We start from the raw sequence: 14,368 nt of genomic DNA on the forward strand, positions 1-14,368 counted from the left end.
TTAGAATTTAAAGACTTTTGTCTTCTGTAACTTCAAGTAAGTAGTTTTTTTAGCAGAATATGGAAGTGAGCCTGGGTACAACAGGTTAGAGTGAGTGGTGGTTAGGTGAAGGCTACAAGTTGTTTAAAGGAGCTTAGAAGTAAAGGAAAGTTGAAAGAGAACAATTTTGAGTAAGAAGTCAAATGAGAGAAAGATTTTACATAAAAGGCTTAATCTTCTTCCCAGGATAAATATAACAGGCTGAAAGAATTAACAGCAAAGAAAGGTGGGAACAGAAAAGGATGAACACAAAGAGAAGGATGAGCCTTGGAACAGAGAAAGGTCTTCTTCCTTGAGGGAAGTGTTCAGCATGCATGCGTGCTAAGTCACTTCAGTCATATCTGACTCTATGGGACCCAATGGACTATAGCCCGCCAGGCTCTTCTGTTCATGGGATGCTCCAGGCAAAAATACTGGAGTGGGTTACTGTGCCCTCCTCCAGGGGATCTTCCTGACCCAGGGACCAAACCCACATCTCTTATGTCTCCTGCATTGGCAGATGGGTTCTTAACCACTAGTGCCACCTGGGACATATTCCCAGGATAAAGTATAAGAGGCTGAAAGAATTGCCAGCAAAGAACGGTGGGAAAAGAAACGGACGAACACAAAGAGAAGGATGAACCATGGAACAGAGAAAGGGCTTCTTCCTTGAGGGAAGACAGTTCAGATCAGACTGTAATTATCCAGTAAATAAAAGCATCTACATATTAGAGTAAGAGCAAGGTTTAGGTTTGTCCTTCAAAACAGGGGGGGAAAAAAGGAAATAAACTTTGGAGGAATAGGACACACACAACAGCAGATGAATTTTAATAATGGTTGTCCATGCACTGAGGAACTGGCTTTCAAAAAAAGTATGCATGATCAGTTAAATCGATAGGATGAATTGTGAATTTCTCCTTGAATGCTTATCAAAGTATGAGAAATACTGTCCTAAGAAACAAGATGCTTATTGTCTTGTGCCAAAGATGAAAAATCATAAAATTGAATGCATATTTTAAAATATGTTTTATTAAAAAAACCTTCTTATTTCAGAGAAACATCTTCCTAAATAATATTCATGAATGTTGGAGCAAAATCACTATAAATAATAACAGATTATATTTTCCCATGTATTTTAATATATGACAATATACAATTACCTAAAGATAAATTTCAATAATGTTATCATCATTAAATGAAAGTATAAAAATTTTTTTAAAAGATACCTTAATAATATTCTGGAGTACTTTCTCATTCACCACTGCTTTGTGACAGGCTGTTTTTTGATATAAATCCACAACTACGTCTAAAGACCTTTCAGCAAATGGTACATAATTCAAGGCAACCCATTCCGCCTAGAAAGTAATATTTTCACATGGAGTTAAAATAAAAATGAGATTAAATGAAATCATATTGTTTTCAAAGTGAAAGCTTCTTTGTCTTAAAGTTCAGGCCTTGGTTTTAGGTCAGATTGTTTTATTACATGCAAAGTTTTCAAAGAGATATAATTTCATGGAAGAATAATTTTCAGCCAGGCAAAAATTAAAACTATCAGAAAAAGTACATAGAGCATTCTATCAAAAACTGGGAAAGTTGTACTTTATTTGTTGCCAATAGGTTAGGACAATTTTAGGAAATTTAACTCACCGGTGCAAATAGTTGGATCTATTGTGATTCCATTGTGTTGCAAGACAAATAGAATGAGAAAAGTTAATACACATTAAACTACTTTTCGGACCATGTAAAATTATAATTTTTATGTTGAGTGAAGAAAATCAGCACGTGCATGCATTCAGAAATTTATTTTTCCCCTAAGCCAAAACAAAGTTAAAATTTGCCAACTATGGCTAAAAAATATTTTATGTAAAATCCAACTAAATTTCACACCAGTAGTAGACAACTTCTCATTTCTTCATTTTCTATTGCAGGTATCTATTTTAGATAAGAGTAGGACTAGGCATAGGGATTTAGAAGCCATTTTATAGTATGATGAGGACAACAAGAAAGGAACTCTGAAGAAAGATGTACTACAGAGTATCAGGAAAGGCCAAGCTTTCTGGAGAACCACTTGGGAAAAGAAAGCAATAAACAATTAAAAAAAAAAAAAAAAGAAGGGGCACAGGTTTTCCAAATAATGTTTCTTTCCAGTTTAAACTGTTAATAGAAATATGAAAGTTCATTTGTGAAAGAAAAAGTTTGGAGATAAAGTCCATCTTAAGTGGAACTGACTACATTTATAAGACATGAAATTTTACAGAGTAAATATAATTTATAGCAAATTACCTGATTATATTTTGCATTTGCAATGTGTTTTGTTTCCAGCTGTCCATACTGTGGAGGTTTACATGAAAATTCTACAAATGCCAGTAACTGGTCAAATATAGCAGGATACATTATCTGCATGTTTTCTGGTCCTACACAGATGGCCTATAAAACAATATATGAACAATAGAATGTATAATCTGAACTCCATTAAGTTCTTTACCATTTATGCTTTTGTTTAATCAAAGAATCTTAAAGACTGTCTTATTTTATGTTAAGCATTATATACTTTTTGAAGCCCTGAAGGACATTTAAACTATTTTAAACTAATATTGAATAAAGTATAGGCTAAATACTTTAATCAGCTAAAAAATACTTTTTAATTAAAAGTGTGGCTTATTACTTAGCAGACTAAACAAAGGGCAAGCACTTAAAGAGAAGTCATGGGCCATTCTGAGGTTCCACAATCTGATCATTTGTTCAGTAACACACACTTTAGACAATTTAGAATGCTTCACTGACCAAGATGAGATTGACTTCTACTTAAGTGCTTAACTGATGACATTAGTTCATGAAAATGACAGCTTATGCCTGCACCATGCATGGACCAGAGACTTTAACAAGTAAGCACGTTCATTACAGTTGGGAAAATAAGTCATGAATGAAAATCTGTTTCTAACAGAAATGTATGTATTAATTTTTAACAGGGCAGTGTATATTTAGCATCTAATGTATCAATACATAGACTTGATATAAAACAAGAAAAAAATTTAAGTTAATAAAAATTAAACTTAATGCTACAATTTCATAAAACAAAATGTATATTCAGACACTACAAATTTTAATTACATCAAATATGTTGAAAGAACTTAAATCTCATGTTTTTATTTTGTCTAGCAACAAATGTGTTTTCTCCTCCCATCCTTTCATATTTTCCTGTCTGAGCATTTATCTTTCTCTGTAGGAAAAATATTTAATGATATAATTTATGGAGTATCTAAAATATATTTGTGCTTTCCAAAACAAAAAGCATAATCATTCTACACTTGAGGCACCTTCAAAATACAAAATCAAAATTCAAAGCATCTCAAAATTTTAAGGACTTTCTTTAAAACTATGCGTACAACATGTATATTTTCATACAATCATGGCTTTTTTAACCCGTCAGATAACAGAGTAGTTTTATTCTCCCTCAGAGAACGGGCAGCCATTTAGCTTTAACAAAGTGATCTTGAGATACAAAGTAGATAAGCAAAGTGCTGCCCATACATACCATTAGATCATCCTGTAATTACAATGTGGAAAGCAGAATGAGGATATGTAATACCATCTTCCTCTGTTTGGTCACTTTTCTCAGAAAAAGTGAATGGAGAACTTAAAAAGTATACAGCCTAAAAAAAATTCTCTCTACTAACTAATTTCACAATCTTCTTTATTAACTTCTTGCTGAGTCTTAACTCTTAGAATTAAATATGTAGCAATTACTGTGGAAAAGAGATAATTACCCTAAATGAATTCTTTTATTTTCAATGACAAATAAAGAAAGGAAGGCAGGCAGGAAGGAAGGGAAAGGAGGGGCGGGAGAGAGGAAGAGCAAAATTCTGTGTGAAGACCTTAGAAAACTAAGTATCAAAATTTTTCTGGAAATAGCATCAAATAATGATCTGGACTATATGTTTTGATTTTTTGTGGTGTTTTATAAACAAACAAAACAAAACTTACTAACAGTGTTACAGCTGAATCCTGAGATCTTAAAATACATAATATGGAGTCAATTTAACAACAAACTTTATCTAAGAAAAAGTTATTAGTATTGGCTTTCTTCAATATTCTGAATCAGAAAAGCCTATAGTGTAAATCTGGTGGCAGATTTCAGTCCAAAAGCTAAGAATCAATAAGCATGCTTGTGAAATCACTATAGTCATGCCCAACTCTTTGTGACCCTATGGACCATATGGACCCTATGGAGCCGAAAGGCTCCTCTGTCCATGGGATTCTCCAGGCAAGAATACTGGAATGGATTGCCATGACCTCCTCCAGGGGATCTTCCAGACCCAGGAATAGAACTTTCATCTCTTAAGTTTCCTGCATTAGCAGACGGGTTCTTTACCACTTTACCTGGGAAGCCCCAATCTATCTGGACAATATTTCCTATTAATCCTTGAAAATTGTGTAAGTGAAAACAAAAAAAGAAACTGGACATCTAACATCTGACATGATTCAAAGTTTCTCTTATTAAGTCATTTAAAATAATTCATTCTGTACTTAGCATGTACTAAGGCCTTTGCAAGACAATATGATAATGAAAATAGTAACAGCTAATGTTTACTGAATGTTTAACTGTGCCAGGCACTAAATGCCTTACAAATACTATCCCACTTACTAAGAAAACAAGTTACAGAGTTATTATTTCCCTTTTATGGATGAGGAAGCCAAAGTACAGAGAGATTCAGAAAACTGCCCCCATTAAGTAGAAGCCCCATTCACACACAATGTGACAGTGTCTCCTGAAGTACCACTCCAGTAGCCTTGACCATGGAGGTACATATGCTACCAGTTATCAGCCTTCACAAAGGTTAGCAGTAAGTAAGATAGATGCAGTCTCCTGATCTCAAAACTTAGGAAAACAGATTATCAAATTCTCATGTCCCCTAGGTATGTAAAAATATCTTGGGGAAAAAAAAAATTAGCCTATAGGACTAAGTCATTTTGGTTGGGAACTAGTGATATGAAAACCAAGAGGAAAAGCACATGACCCTGAAACTCTAAACAATATAAGGGTAAATATGAAATTAGAAATGAGTTTTTCCTTTAAGAAGGAAAACAGTTTTTAATCAGTAAAGTGTTTTGCAGAATAGCTTATTAGTTTAAGAATAAACTTCCAAAGCAAGTATATTTTGCTTGTGAAAAAATTTTCTGACACCTGTGGGGGAAAATATAAAAACACTCTTACTAATAATGAAATATGTTAAGTCTTCTGTTAGGAAATATTAAAGACCCCATATGTTTGAATCACATTCAAGTATTATGAAATATAATTTAAATAATCCCGTAAGTAATAAACAATGGCTAGAGTGAAAATCAGTAATGCAAAATGACATCAACTGATATAAGTAAAAGTTCCAAAGTTTCCAACAATAAAACTTCCTAACTTTCCAACTGAAGGTAAGTGCTTTTTCGAAGCCATTAAAAAAGCTCAAAGCTCAAAACAAATGCCTGCTTGGGATGAACGATTCTATTTGCTCTCTTATTGCTAAAGCAGAGGTTTTGTTCTAAGTAAAATTATATGCTTTTTTCCCTAGAAAAAAAGTTTGGGGGTTTGCTGTTTCTTCTTTGTTTACTATCCTCTACATACGTATAAAACCTGAATTAAACACCTGAGTAAGAGTTCTAGATTATGGGCATCCCACAAGGTCTATGCTCTCCTTTTCTAACTTTTCCATTCCCTCCACAGTAGTCTATAAACAACCTATGCTCACAGTCAGGGAGAAAAAAATTATCACTGACAGGCTACTTTTCTTCTGCCACTGAAAACAAAAGCAGCTCTTTTAATTTCAATTATGAAAAACTGATCCTCCCTGTAATAAAATTATTAAAATGCCAGATTTTCTTACATTTTAAGTTTCTATACAATTTCTCTGCACAGAGTAACTAGGAGTAAGGTGGTCAAGGAATTACTGCTCAGCTAGACCTCCTCCAGAGACAATCAAGGTGTACTATGTTGTAGTAGAAACCACTATTATTACTGTGAAAGTTTTCATCAATCCAGTTGGATATAATGCAATTGTTTAATTAGAAAGCATGATCTGTAGTACCCAAATGGCTACTGATAACACATTTGTAATCAGAATCCACTTCCATTCTAATTTTGTCAGAATGTCATAACTACTTTGCTGGGATCGCAGACTCTTTAGTTCATACTTGTTTTGTTCAACATTTTGGTGGTTGTTAATTGTGCTAACAATTACCTTGACAGTTTAAAGAATTCTTTGATTTTGATCTAGTCTTGTTTGCCAACTGGAATTAGCTTAACAATTTTTAGATCTGTTTTAATTTTTTTTTTTGGAGTAACAAAACACATATGGGTTAAAATATATCTTTTAAAATTTCTGTGAGGTAAACACTTTACAAATTTATTCTTATTTTTTAATGGGTTTCTAACAATTCAAGAGCTAAAATTAAAATACAGATAAAAAATATATAATCCCATTGCTAATTAATTTTCTAATTACAGAAATACTTTACTAAAGTTATCACTCCAAAAGTACATATTCTTGTGAAGAGTTGAATGAACAAATCAAAAATGCTGGTGAACAGAAATAAGAGCATGCAGGCAGTTTCCTGAAGACTCTCAAAATAAACCTGAATTACCTTTTAAAATATATTAGAAAAATACAAATGTTAAAATTAACTGGATCTTTACAATCTTGAATGCATCCCAAAGTATACATACATAACAATCTTGATGATCCAGAATTTATCCCAAAAATTATTTAGCAAAGTAAAAAAATTCAAAAGAACCATATGCATTATTGCTTAGACAGCCACTAAAATTCGATTACCTTTTGGAGAACATCTAGAGCTGTAAGTACAGCTTCCTGTAAACTTGTCAAAACTGCTTCAGTGTAAGATGGAAGAATGAAAGGGGAGGCATCTGAACTTATTGGGACTGAAACAGCACGGTGCAATATGACTCCCAACTTCTGCAAGTCATCCATGTTGAAACCAGTTTTTATGTGTTGGTAGAGAGCTGGAAATATCTGAATTAAAGCTGTAAGAAAAGGCTGGCTGGGAATGAAAGTTAGTTTATCCAATGTAATAGGAGGCTTGGTGCTTTCAGATCCAATTCTGTACCAGGTGTTCCATGCAGCCCACCAGAGATTCAAATCTTCAAGCTCATCAGTAACTACAGGTGGCTCAGAGCTGCTATATCTTCCAAGTCTTTCTCCAATGGAATCTGTTCTTACAAATGGCCTGTTCAGGCTAGGGCCCGATATAGGCCCTAAAAGGACAGGCGCCGGGACATTAACTGCAGGTGGTGTCTCAGGCTTATCTGAGTCTCTGACAGGGGACACAATCTGTAAAATTTCCTGGAAGCTTTTCAGTGCAGCCAGAGATACTTCATTGTTTTTGCTGAGTGCTGCTGATTGTATATGGTCAAGAAGAACATCCCATGCTCTTGAAAAATCTCCTATATGAAGAAGAGGAAAAAAAAATTATTACCATAAAAGTGATCAAATTGTCTCTATTAGACACTTGAAAGTTTATCTGCTTTATGTTTCTGCTTAAATTCCTACAGAAGTAGAAAAAGATATGCTTAGGCACTAACAATGTGAGTTAAAACCATTACAACCCAAAAATCCAGTAAAAAAATTTTGTCAGATACAGGAATAAATGGCACCAAGAAAAGGATAATGAGTACATCAAACAAGGTTTTGAACTTTAAACTCCATAAATGTATGTATACACCCTTCTATCCTAATATTTCTGCCGAAGGAGAACAGAATAAAAACTTAAAAGAGTGAAAACAAAAAATTTTCAGTAACATCTTCAATCTAACCATCTACCTTTATTAAGATGGTCCCATTCTTAAGCATATAGGAAAAGTTATGACAGTATGATACACATTTTTTACCTAAATGTTTAAAATAAACTAAGTCATACTCCATAAAAATCTTAACTTTACACTTGGGTTTTCAGATTTAAATAATTTTATAGCTGCAGAATTCTGGTAAACATTTTCCCCCCATATCAGTAAGTTGCCAGAACATGCACCATAAATAAGACTGTCCTTTTACCATGAGGCTAAACTTATTTCTCTCATGTAAAATCAAGTCAACTGATCTACTGTCAGCACAGCATGGGCTGAATGGTGGTTGCTGTTTCCACTAATCATTTCAATCTCTTGCTCTATTCCTGTGACCAACTGAGCACATTTATAATGAAACTCTCTACAATGAAACCAGGTGTGGTTTGTTTCTATTACTGTTGTTGTTCAGTCATTAAGCCATGGCCAACTCTCTTGCAACCCCATGGACTGTAGCCCACCAGGCTCCTCTGTTCAAGGGATTTCCTAGGCAAAAATACTGGAGTAGATTGCCATTTCCTTCTCCATGGGATCTTCCTGACTCAGGGATCAAAGCTGTGTCTCCTGCATTGGCAGGCAGGATCAGAGGAATTGACATTTTGCAAAGAATAACATAAGTAGGCTATGAAATATAGAGATAACTGTGTTTTAAAGACTCACTTCACAAAAGCTATCAAAGACTAGGTTTTTTCAAGAAGGGATAAACCCATATAACTGAGGAAGCATTCAATGAATTGGAAAGCTGGAACTAAGTCTGGTATAAAACAGTAAGCACTGCACTGCTTTACAGGATAGACTATTAACACTTGTTCAGTTATATGTTTCTTCCTCTCCATACTCTTTTAATTAAAACTGAAGTATAATTTATATACAACCAAAAAACAGGCTTTTTAGTAACTGTTCAAACAGTTTTAACAAATTTTGTTTAAAAACTATCAAAACAGCAAAACAAAATACTTCTGCTTGTTGCCATCCAAGTTCAAAAATCAGATTAAACATTACATTCACCTACCAGAATGGTGACCTAGTCTCAGGTCTAAAATATTCCATGCTATAAGAAGGAAAAATATCTGCAGTTCTTCTATTAATATACTCCATGTCTAGGAAGAAGTCCTCTTTCTAAAAGACTAAGTATAATTACATATTGTACTTCATTATGTTAAAACATTACTTTTTAAAAATTCTTAATTTTTTATACAATTTTCAAAGGTTATATTCTATTTACAATTATTATAAAATACAGCCTATATTCTCCATGTTGTAAAATACATCATTCTAGCCTATCTTACATCTAATAGTTCACACCTCCCAGTCCCTTTATCCCTACGTTGCCCTGCTTCCTCCCTCTCCCCACTGGTAACAATCAGTTTGTTTTCTGTCTCTGGGAGTCTTGATTCTTTTTTGTTATTCTCACTAGTTCACTGCATTTTTTAGATTCCACACAGAAGTGATATCACACAGTATTTGTCCTTCTCTGTTTGACTTATTTCACTTAGCATAATGCCCTGCAAGTCCACCCATGGGGCTACAAGTGGCAAAATTTTCAACTACAAGAAAAAAAAAAACTACAAAACACAAACATGTGGAGGCTAAACAGTATGCTACTAAACAGCCAATGGGTTACAACAGAAATCAAAGAGGAAATCAAAAAATACCTAGAGACAAATAAAAATGAAAACACAATGATCCCAAACCTATGAAAGTGAAAGTCGCTCAGTCATCTCTTTGTGACCCCAAGGACTATACAGTCCATGGAATTCTCCAGGCCAGAATACTGGAGTGTGTAGCCTTTCCCTTCTCCAGGGCATCTTCCCAATCCAGGGATTGAACCCAGGTCTCCTGCACTGCAGGCAGATTCTTTACCAGCTGAGCCACCAGGCCAGCCCCTCAAACCTATGGGGCACCAGCAAAAGCAGTTCTAATAATAAAGCTTATAGCAATACAAGCTTCCCTCAGGAAACAATAAAAACCTCAAATAAACAACCTAACCTTACACCTAAAGGAACTAGAGGAAAAAGAACAAAATCCAAAGTTAGGAGAAGGAAAGAAATATAAAGATCAGAGCAGAAATAAATGAAATAGAGACTTAAAAAAAAAAATAGAAAAGGCCAATGAAACTAAAAGCCGGTTCTTTGAAAACACTGATAACCCTTAGCCAGCCTCATCAAAACAAAAAGGTTGAGGACCCAGATCAATAAAATCAGAAATGAAAAAGGAGATATTACAACTGATACCACAGAAATACATAGGATCATAAGAGACTACTATGAACAACTATACACCAATAAAACAGACAACCTAGAAGAAACGGAGAAAATCTGAACCATGAAGAAACAGACAATATGAACCATTATCAGTAGTGAAATTGATTCAGCAATTTTAAAACTCCCAACAAAGAAAAGTCCAGGACTAGATGGCTAAACAAGTGAATTCTACCAAACATTTAGAGAAGAGTTAATGCGTATCTTTCTCAAACTACTCAAAAAAATTGTAGAGGAAGGAACACTTCTGAACTCATTCTATGAGGCCAGCATCATCTTGATACCATAATCTTATTCTAAAATAATAATAAAAACCATTTCCTAGTGTTAAATCATAAAAAAAAAAATTATTGAAGCTACATGAACTGCATCATGTCTTCATTTTTAAAAATCTAAATCTGTATCTATTACATCTTAGCTTTTAAGATAAAGTACCACAGAGGTATTAAAAATGATTATTATTTGTCAAAACTTAGCAAACACACAGTTAAGATTAGCACATTTCATTGTATGTAAATTTTATAGGAAAACAAAAAACTAGAATTTAAAACGTGTATATATAGACATCAAATATATAGATCATCAAATATATAGGCATGTGATATGTATGAGCCTTAAAATGCACATAATAAACACCACACAAAAATGCCAATGAAAATCATAAATATGCTTATGCTTTTAACATAATGAGAAGAAAAAAGCCAAACAAAATAAGAAGTTGAAAAATTAATATGTACAGCTTGCTCACAGTTATGTGCAAAAGTATTTGTTCACTTTTCTCAACCACTCCCATGCCTACCACTAGAATTGAAGGTATTATAATCTACACTAGTTTCTCAGTCTCAATCCTACTGACATTTTGGGTTGGATAATTCTTTGTTGTACAGGCTGTCCTATGCATTGTAAGATATGTAGCAGCATCCCTGGCTTTTACTTCCCCAGAAGCCAGTGTGCATGCCCCTGCCTAGTTATAACAACCAAAATGTCTCAGACGTTGTTAAATATCCTGTGGGGGGAAGGAGGAGGTTGGGCAAAATTGGCCCTGGTTGAGAAGCACTGATCTATTTATATTTATACACCACCAAGTTTCCTAACCAATCTAATAGTATCCTACCATTCTTCTTTATGACCATTCCATTCCATACATACCATCTGAAGGGATCTTTCTGAACTCCATATCTGAACACATCACATCATGGATTAAGATCTTTCAGTGGTTTTCAGTGCTCTTAGACTGAAGTCTTCTGAACGTAACCTACAATGTGCTGCAACATCTGGCCTCTACCTCTACAACCTCACTGAGAATCACTCTTTTCCGTGTTCTCTTCATTCTAGACCTTCAAACGTGCCAGGGGCCACACCATCTCCATCTCCTCAATCTTCTTTCATCTCTTTTATACATACTCTCTGCCTGTAAGGCTCTCCCCAGTTCATCCTACCCTTGCCTGATGAACTACTATTCAGATAAAACATTGCTTTCTCAGGGAAGCCTATATATACATCACTGGCCTGGTCAAGTATCTACTATAAGCTCACAATCTATTATAAGCTCCTTTGTAGCATTGATCATTGCAGCAATTTTCTATTTATTTATGTAATTATAGTTCCTCCTTCATACCCAGGATATATCAAGGACAGTAGGTATCTGGCTCATCACTGTATCCTCAAGACATGCCCACAGTAGGTACACATAATTTTTCAAGGAAATGAATGAAAACGTTTATGCTCATACACATACCACACATAACAACAAAGACTGGCAATTAAATGGATTATTCTTAGAAAATAACAATGTATATAATCTGTGAAGAATCTGTATTTTCCAAATTTCCTTTAACATTAATTACTTGTATACTCAGAAAAAAAAAAATGTACATCTACCTAAAGGTTGAAGTAAATATCTTCTGGTGTTGAAGATTCTTGCAACTCCGGCCAATGTTAAAACCCATGTCTCAGCCCACTGCTTCTCTGCTGTGTCCCTTGAATGATGAATGAGAATATTGCCACCTCCAGACTCAATCTTTTCTTTGTCTGCAGTGGTAGAAGACTCTCTAACTCGGTCCAGCAGATGAAAGAGAACCTGAATATTTGTGATAATGCATATAAAAATACTGATAACATAGCATAAATAGCAGCATAGGAAATTAAGCATTGTTACAAAGAATTATACCTGACATTCTGATCAATCCCTGTATTTTAGAGGAAACTGACCAACAGAGGTATCCTTATATTCTTAAGTTTATCCTTAAGGCCATGGAATATAAAAATTTAAAGTAAACCGAACAGACTATCACTTAAGACCTGTTGAACTGAGTGCCAATGGAGCACATAAGGTATAATGTACAAGAAGGGAATGCAGCTCAAGAGAAGGGTCCAGCAAAAGATGTAAGTATAAAAAAAAAAAATTTAAGTATGAGTGACATCTAGATAGAGGTAACTACTGAAATTTCATGTCTGGATGAGGATGCTTGAAAAAAATCAAGTAGGAAGCAGTTGGAATTTGGGGGATGTTTATTTAAAATGTAGATTCAGGGGAAGGCATAGGGGCCAAGAAAATAAAACAAAATTGAATAGAGAAGCAGATGTACACTGTGAAACAGAAGCCAAAAGAAATTTCAAGGAGAAAATAATCAACACTATTAAATGTTATGAAAAAATGAGCAGTATGAAAAACTGAGCACAGGGCAAGAGATCTGGCAATTAGAAGACTACCTGTAGAGCCAACGAACAAGTTCTGTGGTTCTAAAAACATGGTGTCAGAACCAGCCCCATCAGCATCACCCAGAAGCTTCATAGATATGCAAATTCTCAGCCTCCACGCCACAGGAAAGAAATCAGAACCTCTAGGGGGCTGGGTACAGTGGCTCAGCAATTTGTGCTTTAACAAGTCCTCTAGGAGATGCTGTTACATGCTAATGTTTAAGATACTCTGAAGTAGAATAATCTGGATATCAAATTACAAGGGGTAAGGGAATGCAGTGGACGTGAAAAAGAAAAAATTATTAATACTGAGATTTAGGCAGCAAGATTAATAATGAAGTTAGGAAAAGGAAACAGGAGTCAGAGAAAATATCAGTTTTAAAATAGTAAAGGACTCTTAAGCTTGTTTGTGATCTGATAAAGCTAGGGAAAGGAGTTGAAACAAAAGACACAGGAGGGAATAGGGCTTTCAATTATTTTTATTAGGAACATACATTATTAATTTTTTAAGAAGACATTTTGAGGTCTTTTTATTAAACTTAAAACACGGTTAAATTCAGTTAAAGTTTACCATACTGTCTACTGTCAAACTTACTAATTTCAAAAATTCACAAAAGCAGTGAAAGGATTATAAATAAGAGTTTTATTAAAATGGAACAGATTAAGCAACAAAAAAGAGGAGAGTCTTTTAGCAAAGACGGGATACTCACTAATAAGCTTCTGACTTTGCAAGAATGTTTTAAAAAGATGATAAAAATGAAAAATTAAAAAATGAAACTGCATACTTGAACAAATGTAGAATTTACAAATGGGAGGTGGTTTTTGTTTGGTGAGTCTACAAACAAATTTCACTATTATTGATATTGTTTATAAAGTTCTCATTTAATTATATTTGAATTATATGTGGTAGTTTAGCAGCTACTGGTTTTTACCACCAGGAAAATGGGGAAACAGAAGTGCAAAGGCAGAAATCAAAGAGATAAAAAAATGAGGCTTATGGGGTGGGATGGGAGAGAGACTCAAGAAGAGGGGAAATATATCTATATATGGCTGATTCCCTTTGTTGTATGGCAGAAACCAATACCACATTGTAAAGCAATTATCCTCCAATTAAAAAAAATGAGGCTTTAAGTATTTAATTTGCTAATATGCAAGGTGCAATTAAAAATATTATAAAGCTAACATTTCCTGTTTTGCCAAATGCACAAATGGATGGAAATTCTTCTTTAAAAATTAATAGGAACAAAAAAACATATTTATGTAAAACTGAATCACTTTTCTGTGTACCTGAAACAAACATAAGATTCTAAACCAACTATATTTCAATAAAAAAACTAAAAATACAATATACTAACGTGTATATATGGAATTTAGAAAGATGGTAACAATAACCCTGTTATTACGAGACAGAAATAGAGACACTGATGTATAGATCAGTCTTATGGACTCTGTGGGAGAGGGAGAGGGACAGGGTGGGGAGATTTGGGACAATGGCATTGAAACATGTATAATATCATGTATGAAACGAGTCGCCAGTCCA

At 34.2% G+C, this 14,368-nt stretch overlaps 1 protein-coding gene across 5 annotated transcripts in view; it reads right to left on the reverse strand.

Annotated features, from left to right (window-relative positions):
• MON2 (MON2 homolog (S. cerevisiae)) overlaps positions 1-14,368 on the reverse strand; it is a 112,011-nt gene that overhangs the window by 28,381 nt on the left and 69,262 nt on the right. For 4 of the 5 annotated variants that reach the window (XM_010841600.1, XM_010841598.1, XM_010841602.1 and 1 more), the window contains 5 exons: positions 12,010-12,208; positions 6,843-7,471; positions 2,302-2,445; positions 1,666-1,683; positions 1,245-1,373 (listed from right to left, as the gene is read on the reverse strand). In XM_010841600.1, the coding sequence (XP_010839902.1) occupies positions 1,245-1,373; positions 1,666-1,683; positions 2,302-2,445; positions 6,843-7,471; positions 12,010-12,208 (1,119 nt within the window). The remainder of the gene's footprint in view (positions 1-1,244; positions 1,374-1,665; positions 1,684-2,301; positions 2,446-6,842; positions 7,472-12,009; positions 12,209-14,368) is intronic. The other variant, XM_010841599.1, reaches the window with a different exon arrangement.

The sequence above is a fragment of the Bison bison genome, unplaced genomic scaffold, assembly GCF_000754665.1.
Source record: "Bison bison bison isolate TAMUID 2011002044 unplaced genomic scaffold, Bison_UMD1.0 scf7180017864163, whole genome shotgun sequence".
NCBI classification, from domain to species: Eukaryota; Metazoa; Chordata; class Mammalia; order Artiodactyla; family Bovidae; genus Bison; species Bison bison.